Genomic DNA, 23,014 nt, shown 5'->3' on the forward strand with positions numbered 1-23,014 from the left:
ATGTATATCTGTGCACTTTATGTGTGTGGGGAGCCCTTGGAGGCCAGAAGACAGAGTCAGAGCCCCCAACTGGAGTTACAACTATGAGCCATTATGTAGGCAGGAGCTGGAAACTAAACCCAAGTCCTCTGCAAGAGCAACAATCTCCTTCAAGTGTATGGTTTAACTTCTGTCAAATGTACACAAAAGCATTCCAGGTAGACTTATGCTTCTCCATTCAAATTTAATTTGAAACTGCAAAATAGACGTGCTATCAGGAGAATCTGCACTCCCTGGATCTTATAGAGTCTAGGCTAGACAAACTTTAGAGCTAAAATTTGGTTATATTTCAGAATGATAAAATTTAGAAACTTTTTTAAAAAAGATATATTTATTTATGTATTTATATATGAGTGTTTTGCATGTATGCATGTATGTAAGTATGTATGTACGTGTGGACAGCACTTGAGTGACTGGGCCTAAGGAATTCAGAAAAGAGCATCAGATACTCTAGAACTACAATTATGGATGGTTGTGAGCCACCATGTGGACTCTAGAAATGAAACGTAGGTCCTCTGGAAGAGCAACAAGTGTTCTTAAAGAGACAGACAGACAGACAGTAGGACAGATAGAACAAAGACACAGAGAGACAGGGTCTTATTATATAGCCAGATTAGCCCTGATCCTACCCCACTCAACTCTATCCACCCTGGACCCTTTGCCTCTCAAGTGCTGGAATTACCGTCCATAGCTTGCTTACCAACACAACAATTCCTTTGAAAATACAGTAACAGGTACAATCAGCTCATAGCAAACTGGGTATATATCTATTTCTAAGGCATTGGTTCTCAACCTTCCTAATGCTGTGATACTTTCTAATACAGTTCCTCATGTGGTGACCCCCAGCCATTAAATTATATTCATTACTATTTCATAATTGTAATTTTGCCACTGTTATGAATCATAATGTAAATATTTGTGGAGACAGGTTTGACAAAGGGGTTGTGACTCATAGGATAAGAACTGCCGATTTAAAGGCACTGGTTGCTCCTCCAGAGGAACGGGCTTGAACTCCAGCACTGCCATGGCAAAGCACAATCTAACTGCTCTGAGGGATCTAATCACCTCTTCTGGCTTTGGGGCACCAGTGGCACGTATAGTGCAGTCATACAGGCAGGCAAAACAATCATATACATAAGGTAATAAAACAAGAAGCTTATAAAAGAGAAAAAAATAGCCAGGCAATGGTGGCGCATGCCTGTAATCACAGCACTCTGGGAGGCAGAGGCAGGCGGATTTCTGAGTTCGAGGCCAGCCTGGTCTACAGAGTGAGCTCCAGGACAGCCAGGGCTATACAGAGAAACCCTGTCTCAAAAAAACCAAATCCAAAAAACCAAAAAAAAAAAAAAAAAAAAAGAAAGAAAGAAAAAGAAAAAAAAAAGGAGAAAGAAAAATTTAACTTTAAGGTACAATGTCACTGGGTTGCCCAGGCTGAGCTCAAATTGACTGGCCATGATACAATTCAGCCTCCCCAGTCAGCAGGTGTGCGTTATCATTCCCAGCTTATACTATATATTTTAAAAATTAAAATATTTTATTTTATGTGTACAGGTGTTTTACCTGATGTATGAGTGTGTACCACATATATACCATTGGATCCCCTGGAACTGGAGTTACAGCAGGTTTAAAGACACCATGTAGGAGCTGGGAACTGAACCTGGCTCTCTAGAAGAGCAGCCAGTGCTCTTATCCACGGAGGCCTCTCTCCAGCCCCACATACTATATAAACTACTTTGTCCTGTTGTCTGAATATAATGAAGAACAAATAGTAACTATTCCTATGTCCCTCCCACGGCCACATCTTCTTTTAAAGTCATTTAATGAAAACTCAGAGCACTTGAGGACAGCTGATTTAAGTAGGCAGTTCCAGGATCCAAGACTACTTGGTGGACCATGTCTCAAAAACATCTTATAATAGAATCTGAAAACCCCACTGTATCTAGTAAAAATCTCTTCTAGAAACCTGGCACATCTAAAGGAAAGGAAACCTAGTCAGCAAGCTCATCTCAAGCAGTCACTGTCTTGGGACCCGTTAGGAATGCAGCCTGCTCTGAGGTGAGCCACAGAGGTGAGTACTTCAGCAACAGCAACCCTCTAGGTCTATCTGCTCAGGTTAGACAGTACAGACTTGTTCCACGTCCAGCCCTGAGCACTTTTCTGCTGGACAAGCAAGTCCAAAAGAACAAGAACAATCTGGTTGTCGCACAAAACACCCTCTGTAGCACTCATTGAGCATTCCAAATTGTTCAACAATTTCATTCACTGATCACCCAACAACTGGCTAGGCAATACCACCATTAGTTTATTTCACAGAAGTTAACAATCCTGACCACTCTATATACTAACTTCTAAAACCCTGATATAGATGGGTGTGGTGGTGCACACCTTTAGTTTGAACATTTGGGAGGCAGAGGTGGGAAGATCTCTGTGAATTCCAGGCCAGCCTAGTCTACACAGCAAATTCCAGACGAGCACAGAGAGCAGTAGTCCTCAACCTTCTGTGATACTGTGACCCTTTAATACAGTGTCTCATGCTGTGGTCACCCCAACCATAAAATTATTTTTTGTTGCTACTTCATACCTGTAACTTTGCTAATGTTATGGATCATAATGTAAATATATTTGGAGTCATGAGAACTGCCACCACAGAGAAATAAACAGCAGGTCCATGACAGACATGCCCAGAGCTGTTAGCTACAAACCTTTGCTTCCGCTCCTCTAGCAAGAAACAGGCTTACAAAACATCAACTGCTTTGAAATCTAAGTGAAAAATTCATTCCTAATCTTGTCAAATAAAAACAGGATTCACTAATGGCTCCCTTTGCAAATCAATTATAGAAAATACAACAAAACATACAACAACTTTATCTTTAACAAGCCTCCAGCTGGGTGGTGGTGGCGCACGCCTGTAATCCCAGCACTCTGGGAGGCAGAGGCAGGCGGATTTCTGAGTTCGAGGCCAGCCTGGTCTACAGAGTAAGTTCCAGGACAGCCAGGGCTATACAGAGAAACCCTGTCTCGGGAAAAAAAAAAAACCAAATCCAAAACAAACAAACAAATAAGCAAGCCTCCTGCTTGTGGGCTCGAGAGATGGCTAAATGGTTAAGGGGTCTTCCAGACCTAGGTTGAGTTCCCAGTTTACACACTGGGTCTCACAAACACCTTAAATTCCAGTTCCAGGACACTAGACACAACCATCTTCTGGCCCCAGAATTTAACTCGGTTTTCTGAGCTATGATGAACTTTTACATTCCTATCCATGGGTGAGTAGTAACATGAAAACCAAACACACGAGAACAGAATAGTATACAAGGAGGAACAATTATTATTGATGTAAATTATGTTCCTTGGTTTATATTTACACTGCAGATAAAAGCCAGAGCTTCTTAAAAGCTAGGATGCAGTGGTCCACAAATTCATCTCACCACCTGGGAGGTAGAGGCAGGTGGATCTCTGAGTTGAAGCCAGCTTGGCCTACAGAGGTAGTCCAGGTCAACTAGTTATATGATGAAACCCTGTCTCAAAAAGGAACCCAACTTCCCCAGTGTGCGCACAAAGGCTAGGCATCATTCTAAGGTACATCCTCAGCCCAATGTATTACATTTGATTAAATAAACAACACTGTTAACACAAGTGAATGTAATCATTGAAAAATACCTAGACTAAACGTCTATATACACACACACACACACACACACACACACACACACACAGAGCATAAGCACACAATGCAAAGCTGCTCTAGTCATAATAGCCAATGACCACCAACTGGTGAAAGAATTTTTTAAAAATAATGATACATCTGATGAAATACTAATTAGCAATAAAAAGAAATGAACTATTAATACATTTTAAACACAATCTCAAAAGTATTATAAACCTAGTAGCAGTGAAGCATTTAATCCTGGCAGTAGAGAAGCTGAGGCAGGCAGATCTCTGAGGTTGAGGCCAGCCTGGTCTACAGAGTGAGTTCTAGGACAGCCAGGGCTACACAGAGAAACCCTCTCTCAAAATACAAAAAGAAAAAAAAAAATCCTAGCCAGGCGGTGGTGTCGCACGTCTGTAATCCCAGCACTCTGGGAGGCAGAGGCAGGCGGATTTCTGAGTTCGAGGCCAGCCTGGTCTACAGAGTGAGCTCCAGGACAGCCAGGGCTATACAGAGAAATCCTGTCTCGAAAAAACCAAATCAAAAAAAAAAAAAAATCCTAAATAAATAAGATAATAAATTTAAGCCGGCGGTGGTGGCGCACGTCTTTAGTCCCAGCACTTGGGAGGCAGAGACAAGAGAATTTCTGAGTTCGAGGCCAGCCTGGTCTACAAAGTGAATTCCAGGACAGCTAGGAGTACACAGTGAAACCCTGTCTCAAAAAAACAAAACAAAACAAACAAAAAAGATAATAAATTTAAAGTGGCTGGAGAGTGATGGCAAGCATTTTTTTAAAGATTTATTTGCTTTATTTATGTGAGTACACTGTAGCTCTCTTCAAATACACCAGAAAAGGGTGTCAGATCCCATTACAGATGGTTGTGAGCCACCATGTAGTTGCAGAGAATTGAACTCGGAACCTCTAGAAAAGCAGTCAGTCAGTGCTCTTAAATTAATCGCTGAGCCATCTCTCCAGCCCAATTGCAAACACCTTTAATTCCAGGACTTGGGAGGCAGAAGCAGGCAGATCTCTGAATTTGAAGCCAACCTGGTCTACAGAGTGAGTTCCAGGACAGCCAAGGCTACACAGAGAAATCCTATCTTCAAAACAAAAGCATTATGTACAGCCAAAGATATTTAAATCAAATCTGTATTAAAAAAGGCAGGCAGAGAGGCAAGCAAAGGCTTCTGTTACATGGAAGGAGTCAGACACAGCTGGCATGGTCCCCACACAGAAACCACAGCTGTAAAGAGGCTGAAGCACAAGAGTGAATCTGAGGCCAACCTCAGCTACATCCTAGGACTGTCTGAAATTATTTTAAAAGTTATATATTTTATGGTTCCACTTACAAGAAAAGGTAAAGATAAAGGGCTAGAGATGAGCCAGTGCTTGCCAAGGGCCTGGAAAATGAGAGGGAGTGAAGGGCTATCAAAAGCCACAAGAGAGCTTTCTGGGACATAAAAATGGTCTTGATCTTCACTGTGGTAGTGACCACATGACTGTGTATCTGTCACATTTATCAGACTGTCCACTTAAAATGTGTTATCTTGTACATCCACAACCCTGATTAACAAAAGAGCTTCTCAACAGGCAGAAATCTCTTATTCCCTCCTGTACTTTCATGCAACTGGCAAAAGTCTAACTTAAGTTGCCCAGAAATGACAGGTAAGGGCAGGCTATGCTTCAAGTGAACATGAGATATGCCGGTGACACAGTTCCCACACTGTAGCAGAGAGACAGCTATTTCCATATCAGGCATGTGCTGGGACTATATGCAGAACATGACAAGGAGAATTTGTGCAACCAGCTGGATGGGGCATAAGTTCTTGATTTTAGCAATGTTGAAACCTCAGATACTGTAAAAATAAGGCATCCTTCACATCCTAAGCTTTTCTTTCTCACTCAGTGGTGCTAGGGACTGAACTGGGATATCACATATAGGAGACGGTCACTCTACCACTGAGCCACATCTCTAGCCCTTAGGTTGTTTTTAAAAAAAAAAAGGTAGTAATTCTAGCACACACAACATCACAAAACAACCTAACAAATTGACAAAGAACACGTGAAGAATGAGCCACTTCGGTCTAAAATAATCACAAATAACCACCTAAAACCATGCATTCCGGACTAAAAATAGATTTCTTCTCCTTGAGTCCTCCCGCCCCCACTGAAATATACTATTAAAGCCAGGCATGGTGGAGCATGCCTTTAACCCCCAGCACTTCAAAGGCAGAGGCAGGCAGGACACTGATCTACATAGTGAATTTCAAAATAGCCAGAGCTGCTGGGCGGTGGTGGTGCACGCCTGTAATCCCAGCACTCTGGGAGGCAGAGGCAGGAGGCATTTCTGAGTTCGAGGCCAGCCTGGTCTACAGAGTGAGTTCCTGGACAGCCAGGGCTACACAGAGAAACCCTGTCTCGGGAGGGAAAAAAAAAGGCTCAAAATAGCCAGAGCTACACAATGACATGGTAGGAGAGAGACAGATGATAGACAGTATACAAATTGAAAGAAGACTAAAACACTGTCTTTCATTATCATAAATCTCTTTCTTATTTCAAGTTAGAAAGCACAAGTTCTGGTTATACTTAAAGTTTTGATTTTGAGTTGAAAAAATCAATGATCAAAGCCAATCAATTGATTTACTTGCTTCATTTTTTAGAGTGGCCAAAAAATATGATGATCAATCAGGTCAAAGATAATTTTCTTCAAAAGAACATAAAGAAGAAAGGTCTCAGGATTCTAAGGTTGGTGCATGTGTCTGTATCCTCAGCTATGGGGAAACAGAGATAGAAGGCTTCCTCAGACAGCCCAAGCAACACAGCAAGAACTATGGAACAAAGGAGAGAGAGAAAAAAAAGAAGGAAGGGGAAAGGGTGAGGAAGGAAGACGAGGGAAAAGTCTACTCTAAGTTCTAGTTAGGTAATTCTCTAATATATCTCAGGTGGAAGAACATATACAAGTGTATATTAACACACCACAGAGACGACTTGAACCAAGGTCTACGTAAATAGATTAAATTACTTAATAGCTAGGAAGCACAAGTGTCATTTTGAAGAGTAAAGTGAAGGCATCTGATACCACTAGGTCACCATGTCTAAGGATGGCTTTCAAAGCATGAAAACACCCGGAGCAGGAAAGCTTTTCCAAAGAAACAACATTTGCTTGCCGGCAGTTACCTCATAGCTCCGTATAATGAAAGGCCAGTGAAGTTTCTTTACAAGTTATTTACTAAATGCCTTACAGAGGTCAAAGCTAGGCTGGGACACTTTGGAATCCGATGCGGAAGAAGGGTTCGAAAACACTTGGGCAGGTCAAACATCTCTTCAGTAGAACGTCTACTACACGCTTGTCACTCCCTAGCAATGCTGCTCCAGACTGTTGTTTGGTTTGGTTTGGTTCTGCAAGTCCTCTCGAACAACAAAAAAAATCCTTTCATATAGGCTTACTGGACTGGGCCCGGGAGCTACTCCAAAGCCAACCGTTGCAGCGGAAGGAAAAGGCACCCCAGTGGGTGTCCCTCGGCTGGGCTGGCTGCAGAACAGGGCAGAGCTTCACATCTGCCTCTCGGAACACTTAGCCCACTGCTTCCGAACAGATTTCGCTTTGCAGGGACGGGAAGCTACTCCTTGATAAAGGCAGCGGCTCTCGAGCAGAACTACTCTGGTGCGTTCGGGAACTACGGGGGCCCACAAGGATCTCTGCATGGGGCACTTAGTTTTAGCGGTTGTCATTAAACTTAAGTCCCCTTTTAAAGGACGGTCCACCCGACCCGACTGGATCCTATTAATTTGCGCCAAGGACAGGCAGGCTCTTAACTCGCCCGACCTAAGAGGAGAGTTGTGTTCAAACACGCACTGGCCGCAGCAGCGCACGGACGGGTAATGCTCAGCCGACCGTAAGACAGCGCGCAGGCCGCACGCGCGCGGGACAGGGCTGCGCCTTGACCCCGGACTGGAGCATCTGGGCTGGGTCCCCTGCTACCACCCTGAGGGTCTGCCACCCTGCAGCGCAGTCCACTCACGTTTTCAGTGTCTCGTTCATTCACCGTTGGCAAAGGGGTCCTAGTGGACATCTTACTGCGCTTTGATTCTGCACAACGCCAAGGCGAAAACAAACCTGCCCAGCTCTGGGCGGCCGGCGAGCAGCGGCCGCAAGCCTCCGGGCCCTGCCCTCCCGGGCCAGAGTCTAGATCTCCGGCCTGGCCCGGGCCGTGCGCCCGCGGGCCCCGGGGCTCATTCTCCCCCAGCGCCGGCGGCCGCGGTGGAAGCGGGCCGGCTGGCCGCCGCAAGCCTCAGGGCGCTTCGCGGGCCTCGCGGGCCCCTCGCCTCCTCGTCGTTCGCAGCCGCAGCGCCGCGGAGCTCAGCCCCGGGGGCTCGACACAGAGCGGCCGGCAGCCCCTGAAGAGGCAGCAGCGCAGGAGGATGGAGCGGAGATGAAGCGCAAGACAGGCCGCCGCGAGCTGCAGGCGCCGACCATGGAGCGGGCCGCGGAGGAGGCGCCCACGCCCGGCTGCTTTCCCTTCTCCGGCTCGCTTTCCGCCCGGCCTCGCCCTGCCGGCTGCCACCGCCGCTCCCCGGCACCTTAGGAGCCTTACAGACTCAAGATGGCCGCGCCTCGGCTTCCTCCGCTGCCTCCGGCTGCCGGAAGTGATGCTACTGCCGCCTGGAGTTCCGCCAATCAGCGCGGCCGGAGCTAGCTGCCGGCTGCTGTTGCTAGGGGCGACTCGTCCAGTTGGGTCTGAGGGGGTGGTGCCGTAGGAAAGGACTTGCTTGGTCTTCTCCAGCTCCAGCAGGCGGAGAGTTCCAATGGTCCAGATCGGCTGGGCATCCCTGACACCTCCTCCGGACCACTGCCCTAGTAGGCCTCCTGTACCCGACTGCTGGGCTGGCATTTACGGAGTACAGATCTAGGCTGTCTGGATTATACTACACACGAAGATCCTACTGTTTGCAAAAGTTGACTTTTCTCTCCCGCGACCATGCTGCAAAGGATGGAGCTACCTACCATAGCGAAGCAGCAGTTACAGGTCTAGCAGAAGAGAGAGGAGGCATCTAGCATCCAGCCAAAGAACTTTTTAGTCTCTTGACTAAGGTGCCACTGGTTATCCGACCCGGCCCAACTGAATACCCATTCGGATGAAAGAATGAAGTATGAAATAATAACAAAGGTAGCACAAAAAGATGGGAAGAGGGATTGGGTGAGATCATGTAGACGTTCCCAGGGATCAGTTCCTAAATGCCGGTAGGGGCTTAGATAATCAATATTTCTCTGTCTCTTCCTCTCCCTTTCGCTCTCTCACTCCCTCTACCCTTAACTTTACACCCCCCCCTTCTCCTTCCTCCTCTCTCGCCCCTCCTTCTCTTGCTTCAGTCTTCTGAAGAGTGATATTGCTATAGGTTTGGGTCGGGTTGAGTGACCTGCAGCTGGAATTCTGAATATGCTGCCTCTTCTAGAAGGCCTGCCTAGCCTGTTGCTTCTTTCCGTCTTCTGAGGAAGGAATCCATTGGTAGAGGAAGCAGGGCTGTGTGAGCTGGGGTAAGACAAACTGTTACTAACAGTCCACCTTGTACTGGTTATTCATTAAGCCTCAGTGTGCCTGTATAAGATGGACAGACACAGCATGTGATCTAGAGTCTGGATACGGTAGTTACTTTACCCAAATCATAGATGTTGTTGATTGTAGAAGGATCTGAACCCCATTCCTCAGCTTTAGAAATGGCTAAACTTGTGAGTGACTAAACTTTGCTTTTTTTTTTCTTCTTATGTTTTGCTTGCTTGCTTGTTTGCTTTGGTTCTAGTCCCCCAACACCCCAATATCTTGATGTATCCTGATTTGTGAAACAACAGATCGTCAAACACCAGCATCACTTCCAGAGAGGGTCCCAAAACAAAACAAGCCAGGGCTAAGATACATTCAGAACTCCTATCCCTCTTAGGGGTGTGCACAAGGGGACCAGATGGGCCTGTTTAAAATGCCATCCTCTTTCTCCCTTTTTGGTTAAGCAGAGGGCCACAGAGGAGATCCTCTAAATCAAATGTTTGCTCCACACAGTTCAACTGAAATGCAGGTTGTGATAAATGGGCTTGAGCTCCAGAGCTAGGAGACCAGCCGTGGGCATCCTCTCCCACTTGTGCTAACTAAGTGTACTAAGTAGGGGAAAGCTTACAGAAGGTGTGCTAACTCTGAAGACAGAATGACAGCTGACGAGACAGAGTGACCCCTGGGGCCCATTGGACACCCAGCTTAGCCTAATACAGAAAAGCACGGGGTGAGAACAACAGGGTGAGGTCAGTAAATTCATCAAGAGCATGTGAGGGTGAGAAATCAGACTAAAGAGGCAGGACAGGTAGATTGAGACATGGCACCAAACTAATTCTCCCCTCCTCCGCCCCGAGGGATTCTGGTGCTTCAACACTGGCTCCTGGAGAATTGGGGAAACCTCCCAAAAGGTTGTCAGCCTCCAGCAGGAGCTTTAAAAAAGCCTGTGGACACTTAAGAGCACCCCACATGGGCCAGAGAGGGTCACGAGGCTTCCCCTAGGGGACTTCCTCACTCAAGCTACACATTAAACTCTGAGTCAATGAATGCCAAAGGTGAGGGGTCAGGATGACAGCCCTTCACCTCGAGACGCCTCCTAGGTTTTCATAACGTTTGGAATGGAAGCTATTGAAATGTAAACCCACCATGAAGATCTGGAAGTAGTAGGCATGTTTGTGACCCATGTAAAGGGAGAGGGGACTGGCGGGGCGTGAGCGGGAGAAGGACACTGTTGTGTCCAGAGGAACTTATGTGCATCTGTGATCTATCAAGGAGGGACAGAGCAATTAAACGTTAAAACTATGGTTTGCATATTCTCGTTTCCAGCCTGATCCCCCCCCTTTATTTATTTATTTTTTAGGCAGTCTTGCTGCGTAGCTCAGGCTAGCCTCCATTTCTTACCCTGCCTCAGCCTCCCTGATGCCAAAGGTGCAAGGGCACACCCATGCCCCGTTTGTTTCCTGTCTTCCTATTGAAGTAGCTCCTACCTCGAGCATCACAACAGCAAACCCACTACAACTCAGAAATGCACCCAGGGCTGGGGAGATGGCTCAGCCATTAAAGGTCTTGGTGCTCAAGCAGAAAGATTAGATCTCCCAAAACCCACGTATATTCCAGGTGGACAAAGCAGTTCGCCTGTGTTCCAGAGCTTGAAGGGCAGGATGTCTCTTTCGTTGGTGTGGAGATGCCCACCAGTGAGCTGGCTGCCCGGCAGGCCCCAGAGATCCTTCTTTCTTTGCTTCTTCAGCCCTAGCATCACAAGCACACACCACCACACCTGTCTTATTTACCTCAATTCTGAGGATGAGGCTCAGGTCCCTGTTGTTGCATGGCTAGCACCTCACATTCTGAACATCTCTCTGGCACTTGAAAGGCAGAGGCAGGGAGATCTATGAGTTTGAGGCCAACCTAGTGTAGAGAGTTCCAGGCCAGCCAAGATGACATAGATGCGGTCTCAAAAAAAAAAAAAAAGTGACAGGGTGCAGGGGAGATGGCTGCAGTATCAGCAGTAACAAGTACTTGCTGCTCTCATAGAGGACCTGTGTCCAGTTCCCTGCACCCATGTGACAGCTCACAGCTTTCTGACACTCCAGTTCCAGGGGATCCAGTGCCCTCTTCTGGCTCTTAGGTACAAGGCATGCTCCCATATACACACATAGTCAAAACATACTTAAAATAGTTTTTAAGTGCTGGAAAGATGGCTCAGTGGTTAAGAGCACTGACTGCACCTCCAGAGGTCATGAGTTCAATTCCCAGCAACTGAATGGCAGCTCACAACCATCTGTAATGAGATCCGATGCCCTCTTCTGGTGTGTCTGAGGACAGCTACAGTGTACTCACATATATAAAATAAATATAAATATTAAAAAAGATAAGTTTTTAAATTTTATTAAGTTTTATTTAGCCAGGTGGTTGTGGCACACGCCTTTAATCCCAGCACTCGGGAAGCAGAGGCAGGTGGAATTCTGAGTTTGAGGCCAGCCTGGTCTACAGAGTGAGTTCCAGGACAGCCAGGGCTACACAGAGAAACCCTGTCTCAAAAAAACCAAAAAAAAAAAAAAAAAAAAAAAAAAAAAAGTTTTATTTATTTGTTTGCTTGTTTTGTTTTTTCAAAAGAGGATTTCTCTGTGTAGCAGTGGCTGCCCTGGAACTCACTCTGTAGACCAGGCTAGCCTTGAACTCAGAGATTCACCTGCCTCTGTCTCCAGAGGGCTGGGACTAAAGGCGTGTGCCACCACCGCCTGGGCAAAATAATATTTTAAAATGACATGTTGGGAGAATTTAACAACAACTAGTAACATTAGCAACAGCACCAAGTTATGCATGCTCCACAGAACTACAATCCTGTGCAAAATATTCACCTGAACAAAGTAGCTCATTGGATGAAGGTGAGCCACCAAGCCTGTCAGCCTGAGCTCGGTCCCGAGGAACCCCAAGGTGAGGAGCAATGGCTCCTGCAGGCCGCCCTCTGACCTCTGCACCTGCCTTGGCACGGGCATGTGAATATACACACATAAACGAATACATTTAAAATTCTTAATTATTGTTTTTGAGATAGTGTCTTACTATACAGCCCTGACTGGCCTGGAACTTGCTATGTAGACCAGCTGGCCTCATATTCAGAGATCAGCCAGCCTCTGCTGGTAGTGAGAATATTGGTTTCTTTAAAAAACCCAGTTATGGGGGTGGGGGAAAATAAAATTAAAAAAAGTTATGATATGTGTTTTTTTTTTTTATTTAATCCCAGGTGTGGGATAAGAAGTTACCTCACAGCAGGCGATTATGATTTGCCTCGTGCACTAGCAGGGGTGAGATCCTTGCCAGCTTCAGATAGTTGAATTCTGGGGATTCTGGAGAGGAGATAAATGGAAGAGCCCCCAGAGGGACTAGGAGGCTGTTGCTCCCCTTGCCACTCCTGGTTGCTGCTGTTGAGGTTTGTCAAGTGTTCATGAGCAAAGAGACAAGAAGCTGGAGATATGAGAAACCCTGTCTTGAAAAACAAAAACAAAAAAACAAAAACAAACAAACAAACAAAAAAAGACTGGACAGTCCCGAGGAACCCAATGCCTCTAATCATCAGGAAATACTCTATTTTGTTGGCTGAAAGATGTCATGCCCCTCCCCCTCTAACCTTTCTCTCCTACCTCGTGTTGTGGGGTTGGAAGGGTAATAGGTATAAGAACCCAATAAAAAAAGGCATCAAAAGGAAAATCACACCAACATCTGCCTACCTATTAAAGGTGTTCACTATAGTGCCTGGCTGATTGTCAAAAGCTGTAAGGTAGCTGGAAAGACTGCTCATTGGTTAAATGTATGTACTGCTCTTACTGGGGGCCAGAGTCGAGGTATCACCTGCACAATAGGCAGCTGATAGTCACCTCAGACTTTAAAGAATCGGACACCCTTTGGTCTCTACAGGCACTTTAGGCACATCCATGCACAGACCCACCCGTAGACATATATCCATAAACATAATTAAAAATCCAAATAAACCTTTAAAGGTGTTTTAAAGAAAGGTTTGGCTGGATGTTGGTGGCGCACACCTTTAATTCCAGTGTGAAGGACTCTGAGGTTGAAGCCAGCCTAGTCTGTAGCGTGAGTCCCAGGAGAGCAAGAACTGCACAGAGATACTTCAACTCTGCCGTGAAATAAGTACATAAGTAAATAAAAGCAAAGAAGGAAAGGGCTTTAAATAACTATCCAGCAGGGCGGTGGTGGCGCACGCCTGTAGTCCCAGCACTCGGGAGGCAGACGCAGGGGGATTTCTGAGTTCGAGGCCAGCCTGGTCTAGAGTGAGTTCCAGGACAGCCAGGTCCACACAGAGAGACCCTGTCTCAAAAAAAACAAAACAAAACAAAAACAAAAACAAAAAAAAATCCATTATAAGTACGAACAGAGACATGGAGTGTTTGTCCAAAACTACCATATAACAGAGAGGGAAAAGAGTATTGGCTTTGTATCTATCTTTGTACAGTAAAGGGACTGACTCTCAGGGACATAATCTGGAGCTGGTAGGTTGGCTCAGTGGTAGAGACACACGTCACCAAACGTGACACCAAACTGAGATCAATTCCTGGGACTCACACAGTAAGAGGGAGACTGGACTCCTGCGACCCTCCCCCGACTTGTATACATTCTGATATTTGCTGCCAGCGTGGAAAGGGAGAGGAATGAGAGTGCAGAACCTCACTCAGCATTCCAGTCTTACAACGTGCTAAGTCCCTGACCTCACATGGGCAACTCCCGACCCAGGCAAGCAGGACAAGAGGGAGCCAGAGAGGTTGTCAGGACAGATTCTGTTCCTGAAGCTAGCATGCCTCCTCTTCTGTGGTGTGACCTCAGACATGAGCTGTCTAGGGCTGGCCCTGTGAGTCAGCCCTCAGTCCCACCTCACGCCTTTCCCGTGGGGCGTAAGGACTCAAAGCCTTCTTTCAGAATGAGGCCAGGAAAACCAAGGGCGTAATGAGACCAAGTACAGACAGATAACCGGTGTGTTTGAATATTATTAGGAAGTAGATTTTTGTAGCCAAGGAAATCCAAAACAGATTCTTTTAAAACAAGATCTGTAATCTAGACGCAAGTCAAACACATAGAAAACAAGAAAGCCCCCAAATTCCTAAATCTCCCTAATGATGGAAACCTCAGGAGAAATTCTACTTTTATGTTAAAGTGTTGTTTTAAAAAAATTACACTTTCAGTCTGGACACGGTATCACACACCTCTAATCCAAGCACTTGGAAGGCAGAGAATGGCAAATCCCTCTGAGTTAGAGGCTACCCTGGCCTGCACAGCAAATTCCAGGTCATCCCCATCCAGGTCTACATAATGAGACCCTGCCCCAAAACAAGAAAACCCCAGCAAATTCTTCTAAATTGTTGTTTGCTAATGCTCTGGACCAACCCCAGAACTTTGTGCATACTAGACAACCAGCTGCTCTACCACTAAGCTATAGCTTTGTCTTAGGCCAGGCCTTGAGTTACCCTTTAGCCTAGGCTATCCTCAATCTCCACCATCTGATTTAGTTCTGTTTCTGTTGTTGATATAAAATATCCTGGCAAATGCCACTCAGGAGGCAGAAGCAGACTGATCTCCGAGTTCAAGGCCAGCCTGGTCTACAGAGTGATTCCAGGATAGCCAAAGGTACACAGAGAAACTGTCTTGGAAAGGAAAACAAAACAAGAATTCCTGGCAAAAACCTCTTAGGGAAGAAAGGATCTGCTTCATCTTACAGTTCCAGATTCTAGTCCATCGTGTCAGGAAGTCACAAGAGCAGGAGCTGGAAGCAGTCCACGTCAAGAACAGAGGGAAATACATGCCTCCTGCCTGCCTGGTGCTCAGCTAGCTCTCCATGTTCCCTACCCACACACAATCCTGGGTTCAAACCCAGGGAATGTCGCTGCTGCTTCCAGCCTTGATCTTCCCACAGCAACGAAGGCAACCCAGACAAGCTCTTTCTTGCATTGGGCCAGCGTTTACCAGGTGATTCCAGGCTGTGTCAAGGAGCCAGCACAGACGGGCAGCAGCACAGTTGCCAGCATGTGTGAGGCTCTAAGATGAATCCCTCGCACCACGCAACAAAATAAAATTCCTAAGAAGTCTGTAGGGTGAAATCAGAGAACTCAGATGAGTTCGGTGAACCTGCAGAGATGCTGGACGCCAGGACAAATACATCTGATTTCAAAACAGCACAAAACTACAAACACCACACCACTCGGCATGGTGGTTCACACCTTCAGTCCCAGCACTCTGCAGGTAGGGGGCAGGTGGATGTGTGAGTTCAAAGCCAGCCTGGTCTACAGAGCGAGATCCAGGACATCAGGATGACTACATAGATAAACCTTGGGTTTTTGGGTTTTTTTGTCCCCCCCCCCCCCCCACACACACAGGGTTTCTCCTGGCTGTCCTGGAACTCACTCTGCAGACCAGGCTGGTCTCAAACTCAGAAATCCGCCTGCCTCTGCTGGGATGTAAGGCGTGCGCCACTACTGCCTGGCTTGTTTTTCTTTTCTTTTTTTTTTTTTTTAAAGACTACAGTCCTAAGGTGTGAAGAGACGGCTTAGGGATTTAGGCGGCACCTCACAATCATCTAGAACCTCATTTCCAGGGGATCTGAAGACCTCTTCAGGCCTGCTTGGAGGCTTCTTTCTTTCTTTCTTTCTTTCTTTCTTCCTTTCTTTCTTTCTTTTTGATTTTCGAGACAGGGTGTTGAGATGTAAGGCATTCACCACCACCACCTGGCTGCATAGAGGCTTCTTTGAACACTGACCTTCTGTCTTGGATACATTTCTATTGCTGTGCTAAAACCACAAACAAGGTAACTTATGAAAGGAAAGACTGATTTGGGCCCTTGCTAACCACTTCAGAGGATTAAGTTCATAGTCGTCACAGTGGGAAGCACAGTGGCCTCCAGGATGGGTGATGGAGTAGTAGCTGAGAGCCAGATTTGATCCCCAAGTGGCAGACAGAGAGCTTGGGGCCTGACCTGCACTTTTGAACCCCCAAGCCAGTCAGGCATTGGTGGCACACACCTAGAAATCTCAAAGCCCACCTAGCCCACTGATGTATTTTCTCCAGCAAGGCCGCACCCACTTCAACAAGACCATACCTTCTGATCCTTCCTAACAGTCCACCAAACTGGGAACCAAGCATTGAAATGTATGAGCCCACGGGAGCCAATTTCATCCAAACCACCACACATGCTCGTTGGCAAAATGCCCATAATTAATAATAATAATAGCATTATTATTATTATTAAAGTTACAATTATTAAGATGCCATGGTACTAGCACAAAATATGCATATAAGGGAGCTAGAGACAACACTTACTTAGCATGCTTAATTAACAGAATTAAGCCCAGACCCACCCAAACCCTTATATTACAGTCAATTTTTTTAAAAAAGTATTCATTTTATTTTATGTATATGAGTGTTTGCATGGATATATGTCTGCTTAACACCTTATGTGCCTGGTGCCCACAGAGACTAGAAGAGGGCATCAGATCTGGAGTAACAGAGGGTCATGAGCTACCTACCGTGTGGGTGCTGGAATCAAGCCCAAGTCCTCTGCAAGAGCACTAAGTGCACTTAACCACGGAGCCATTTCACCAGAGCCCATTGCTGTTTTCTGAGACACTGCACTATATACTCTGGCTGTCTGAATGTAAAGGGATCTTTCTGATTCTGACCTGTCAAGTGCTGGAATTAAAAATGCTAGTTAGCCAGCACACCCAGCTTCAGCCAGTTTTTTTGTTTTTTTTTTTGTTTTTTTTTTTTTTAATGACCCCGAGACGGCAATTCAGAGGGGAAGAATGTGGCCCTGAGATAACCCAGACACATCAAAAGAATGAAGTTGAGCAAGGCGGTGGTGGTGCTCCCCTTCCCCCTGTCGCTCAGGACACAGCAGGTGGGTCTCTGAGTTTGAAGCCAACCTGTTCTACACAGAGAGTTCCAGAACTGCCAGGACTACACAGAGATTCTCTGTCTTAAAAAAAAAAAAAAAAAAAAAAAAAAAAAAAAAAAGCCAGGCGGTGGTGGCGCACACCTGTAATCCCAGCACTTTGGAGGCAGAGGCAGGCGGATTTCTGAGTTCGAGGCCAGCCTGGTCTACAGAGTGAGTTCCAGGACAGCCAGGGCTACACAGAGAAACCCTGTCTCGAAAAACAAAACAAAACAAAAATATGCTCTAAGAGAAGGGGGACAAGATTAAAAGGTAATGTGAAGCCAGCCGCATTGTGGCATCTAGCAGCCATGGATGCTTTCATATCTCTGTGACCAGGTCTCAGTGTTAGGTGAAGATGAGCCATGTCTTGGAATTTGATTACCAGGCTCGTAGGATAAAAAGGAGGGAAGAAATTGAAAAGAAAGGATTTAGCATTTTTCTTTCTGTGACCACAAGCATGCATGTGTCCCCAGCGCAGAAGGTCATAGGACAGCCCCGGACCTGAATTCTCACATTCCACCCGCATTGAAATAAGGTGTGGCAGCTCACTGGCCCTTAAGCTTCTGACTCTCCTGCTTCTGCTTCCCATCTGACCGCGGAAGCACTTGAATTATAGACCTGTCAGTCACTGGGTCTTCATGCCTGTATAGCCACTGCTTTCCCAAATGAGTTACCTCCCCAGACTGAGAAAAGGCTTCCCAAATCTGGAAGACACACCCGGTGTCCCCAACACGATGAGCATAATTTCAACAACACACCAAGAGCCTTCTGCCTCTGGCAGTGGTGGCTTTCTTGGCCTCTGAGGCATAACTTCAGGGTAATTGGGCCCCGGGAAGCACTGTGGTCTTTGAGTAGCTTATGGTCTCAAAAGAGGTTCTGTGTAGTCGCTGCTGTCAGGGAACTTGCTCCCTGAATGTAGACCAGGCTGGCTTTGACTGGAGAGATCCGCCTGTCTCTGCCACTACAGTGCTGGGATTAAAGGTATAGGCCACCATCTCTGGGCTTTCAAAAGTGATTCTGAGAAACATCATTGTATTCATGGGAAGGGAAAGGTGAGATATTCTATGGCTTTTCCTGTGAGACAAAGAAAAAGCAGTTCGTTCGCTGCAGATAGAGAGGGCACCTACAGAAGCAAACAAGAACTTTACCCAAGGCCAGCCAGGTGAATCAGTTAGCACATCTGGGCCACTTAGAGAGACCTTGGTGACTCAGGCAGCTACTCCACACCAGGCAAGTGTTCACCTCTTATATGGTAGCTCTCGGAATCCTGGGGAGGGGCAGGCGCTACTGAGCCCCCAGGGCATTCTGGCCCTCTGCTGTCCCACCATAAAGGACAGTTAGTAGGCCTGACCCAAGGCAGATATCCAGAGCAGCTCTGCCTCGAGACAGTAAAGCCATGGTCAACTGAGAGGACACAGTTGTACTGCAGACAGCCTTTGAACTTACAGTCTGGTGGTCCAGGGACTGCCAACTTATTGGGTGACGAAGCCCCCAGGAGATCAATACAGCCCAGCTCTGAGTACATTCTTCCCATAGTCAGAGGGTTCGCAGAGGAAGGAAGACTGGCCCTGAGAGGCTGGAACCGAGTAAAAGGGAAAAGCCCTAAACCAGACCTATCTCTTCCCACCTCCTCTGCCTCTCCCCTTCCCCTTTCATCCCCACCATGATGGGCTGAAACCTCTGCAACTGAGGGTCAAAATAACCCCTTCCATAGGCGGTTTTCTCTGGGTATTGGGTCACAGTAAGGGAGCTCAATCAGCCCAATATACTGTGAAGACACAATGTATACACTCCAAAACAGAAAGAAGAACAAACTATGTGATCATATCACAGACAACACCCTCTTAACCTCCCAACAAAGGCAAGTGTGTGTGAAGGGGCCCGAGAGGGGGCTACAGACAGGGTTAAGAGCACTTACTGCTTTTGTAGAGGACCAGGACTCAGACCCCAGTACCCACATGTGGATACCAGACAGTCACATGGTACACATACATACAGGCAAAACACTCACATATATAAAATAAATTCAATACAAATTTTAACAGAAGTATGCCAGGCATGATGGTGCAGCCTTTAATAGCACTCAAGAGGCAGAGGTGGTTTGGATCTCTGTGTATTCAGGGTGAGTCTAATCTACAAAGGGAGCTCCAGGCAGTGGGGCTGGCCCTGGATGATGGCTACAGAGTGAGAACCTGTCTCAAAGAAGAATGTGTGAGCATGTGTGTGTGAACACATGCTTGTGTGGTTGTGTGTGTGTGTGTGTGTGTGTGTGTGTGTGTGCACTCGCGCACACGCCTGTTGGGAGATAGGGAACAGAAATTCAGAAACAATAAAAATAAGATAGCTGTGAATGGTCAACCTGATTGCACCTGGAATCAGCTGAGAGCTCAGCTCAGCCTAGGGCAGGTCTGTGAGAGTATCTCCAAAAGCATTCACTGAGGGGAAAGATGCCCCTGCTCAGGACGACCAGCATCTTCTAGGTGTAAAGAGATCCAGTCACAAACAGTGCCTGAGTAAGATATTTCTAGCTAGGCAGTGGTGGTGCATGTCTTTAATCCCAGCACTCTGGGAGGCAGGTGGATTTCTGAGTCTGAGGCCAGCCTGGTCTACAGAGTGAGTTCCAGGACAGCCAGGGCTACACAGAGAAACCCTGTCTTAAAAAACAAAAACAAAAACAAAACTAAACAAAAATGACATTTCTAAGCCAGAATGGAGCTCCAGCCCTTTTGTTTTTATTTATTTATTTATTTATTTATTTATTTATTTATTTATTTATTTATTTATATAAGCACATTGTAGCTGTCTTCAGACACACCAGAAGAGGGCATCTTTATTGCATTACAGATGGCTGTTAGCCACCACGTGGTTGCAGGGAATTGAAGAGCAGTCAGTGTTCTTAACTGCTGAGCCATCATTCCAGCCCCAAGGGCTCCAGCCTTTAATCCCAGGACTTGAGAAGAGTGAGTTTCAGGACAGCCTCAGAAGTACATAGAGAGATCCTCTAGACAGACCGACAGACAGAGGTAGATAGTAAGTAAATAAAAGTTCTCGTAGGACACCCAGAAACAGTGGCCACAGATGCAGTACAGTATTCCACCGCGTGCTCACACCAGGTTTTGTCTATCTGTGCAGTTGGACATTTGGGGTAATTGTGACTAATACTGCTGTAATAGTGCCGGACAAGCTGCTACTTGGAGGTGCACTTCCTCCTCTCCTGGGTGTGTCCTGAGCAGCGGGACTGCTCACTCCCTTGCTATCCCTGTGTTTAAGCTCTTGAAGACCGGAAGCTCACTTTCTAAAGCTGGAATGCCAGCCTACTCTCCCCCCAGCAGTGTGTGTGTGCAAGGTGGTCCCACTCTGCCAGGTCTCTTTTGTCTTTGCCACCTGCATGTATGTATAAATCACAGGTTGGGTAGCACAATGCAACAGGCGTTCCCTCTCCCCTGGCAACATTGCAATCTAATGCAATCTGTTTAATGACTCCTGCAGGTCACCATTCTTTGGTTGAGGCTATATCACTCTATTTCTGCCTTTGTTTACCCCACTCTGTGTGTGTGTGTGTGCTGCCTGGCATGGTGGTATACACTTGTAACCATAGCAATTGGAAGGCAGAGAGGTAAGAAGATTGCAGATCCGAGGTCAGCCTGGGCAGCAGAGCAGAGCCTCTCACAGCTGAAACAGACCAGCCACACTCATGCTCCCTTCTCACCACGGCACAGGCGATTAAGTCTGAGAAGCAGCCAGATGATTCAGGTTAGGCTTCCAGCCTCAAGCTTCCTACACCTTTTGCCATATAAGGTAACACGAAGATCGGGAGATTGGTGTGGCATGGAATCACGTTGTGGGTTTGAACGATGCTGGGACCTTCTCATGGGAGACAGGTGTGCGGGGATCCTTTGTCCAGTTTTCAAGCCACTTGTTCCTCATTATTGATTTGTAAGTCCCTTAAACAGCAGTGAGATCTGGGAGGAGGATGACACAGGAAGTGGCAGGAACCGACTCCTCGTCTAGATGACATCACAGCAGAATCTGTCTGATGTGGCTGTTGCAAATCCCTGGAATGTGATGGAAAGTTTGCAGTTTCCAGACCAAGGCCTGTGCTGCTCCGTCCCTCTGACATACTGTGGTAGGATACTGGGACCTGGTAATCGTGTGTGTGGGGGGTGTATTTACCCATGTCTGCACATGTGGAGGACAGAAATTGATGTCTAGTATCTTCCTATATTCAGTATATTGATATCCGATGTCTTCCTATATTCAATGCAATATATTGATGTCTGATGTCTTCCTATATATTGATGTCTGATGTGTTCCTGTATGCAGTAGGGCATATTAATGTCCAATGTCTTCCTATGCCAATATGGAATATTGTTGCAATCTTATTTTTTTGAGGCAGTGTCACTCATTGAAGCTGGAGTTCACTGCTTTGGCTAGATTGGCTGGCCTGTGAGCTCCCATGACCTGTCTCTACTCTCCAGTACTGCTGGGGTTACACATTCATGCCACCTAGTCTGGCTTTTATATGGATTCTGGGGATTTGAACTTAGGTCCTCATGATCGAGCCACAAGCACCTTACTCATTGAACTATCAAGTCAGTCCCATGGGTAATATAATGAACAGAAATGTACTGTCTCACAGGGCGGGAGCCAGTCTGCTATTGTGTGTGGGTCAGCATCTGGTAAGGGCCTTATTGCCTGAAAAAGGAGAAGAAGGGCAGAAAAAGAGAACAAGAGATTATTTGCTTTTTATTTTTTATTTTTTGGATTTGTTTTTTTCCAGACAGGATTTCCCTGTATAGCCTTGGCTGTCCTGGAACTCACTCTGTAGACCAGGCTGGCCTCGAACTCAGAAATCCGCCTGCCCCTGCCTCCCAAGTACTGGGATTACAGGTGTGTGACACCACCACCCGGCTGCCGCTCATTTCCACTGTCATAATTCTTCCCTCGCTCAGCCCCTAACCTAGAGCCACCACAATCAAGCTGGCCACACCCTACAGCTTCGTAGTGCTCACGGGAGATAATGGGAACCAGCCAGATGTACCCAGCCACGCCCAGGCCCTTCAGGGCTCTAACCTGGAGTATCTGGAGAACCTGTAAATACTCCCACTGAAGGAGGAGGTCCCTTTCCCTGTGACCCTGGTCCAATAAAAATGTAACAGCTCTTGTGAGGCTGAGGTGAGAGTGTGGAAAACTTATGGCCCACCTGAGCTACACAGCAAGTTTGAGTCCACCCTGGTCTACATAAAGAGTCTCTCAGTCTCTCTCTCTCTCTCTCTCTCTCTCTCTCTCTCTCTCTCTCTCTCTCTCTCTCTCACACACACACACACACACACACAGAAGAGAGGATAAGAAATTCCCAGATAAACAAAAGCCAAGAGAGTTCATTCTTACTAGATGTGCTCCCCAAAAACATACTAAATCCTAGACATGGTGCCTCATGCCCATAACATGCCTTAGCTCTTTCCAGAGACTGAGGCAGGAGAATCACTATCAGTTTGAAACCAACCTGTGCTAGCAGGAAGCCCAACCTACAGAAAAAGACCCTGCCTCAAAAAACAGCAAAACAAGCCAGGCGTTGGTGGCTCACGCCTGTAATCCCAGCACTCTGGGAGGCAGAGGCAGGCAGATTTCTGAGTTCGAGGCCAGCCTGGTCTACAGAAGTGAGTTCCAGGACAGCCAGGGCTACACAGAGAAACCCTGTCTCGAAAAAACCAAATCCAAAACAAAAAAAAAAAAAAACAAAAAACAAAACAAAAAAACAAAAAACCAGCAAAACAAAACAAACAAAACTCCAAATAACAAACAAATCAAAAAGAAAAAACTAAAGCTAAATAAGAAGAGACTACATA

The 23,014-nt window shown here is 46.4% G+C and overlaps 1 protein-coding gene across 6 annotated transcripts in view; it reads right to left on the reverse strand.

The window, feature by feature from the left end:
* Positions 1-8,323, reverse strand: part of Mark3 (microtubule affinity regulating kinase 3) — a 78,274-nt gene extending 69,951 nt beyond the window's left edge. For 5 of the 6 annotated variants that reach the window (XM_052184973.1, XM_052184971.1, XM_052184972.1 and 2 more), the window contains exon 1: positions 7,709-8,322. In XM_052184973.1, the coding sequence (XP_052040933.1) occupies positions 7,709-7,759 (51 nt within the window). In that variant the 5' untranslated portion in view covers positions 7,760-8,322. Of the gene's footprint in view, positions 1-7,708 lie in introns of all 6 variants that reach the window. The other variant, XM_052184974.1, reaches the window with a different exon arrangement.
* Positions 8,324-23,014: the final 14,691 nt, after the last annotated feature.

This window comes from Apodemus sylvaticus, chromosome 6 (genome assembly GCF_947179515.1).
Source record: "Apodemus sylvaticus chromosome 6, mApoSyl1.1, whole genome shotgun sequence".
Taxonomy (NCBI): domain Eukaryota; kingdom Metazoa; phylum Chordata; class Mammalia; order Rodentia; family Muridae; genus Apodemus; species Apodemus sylvaticus.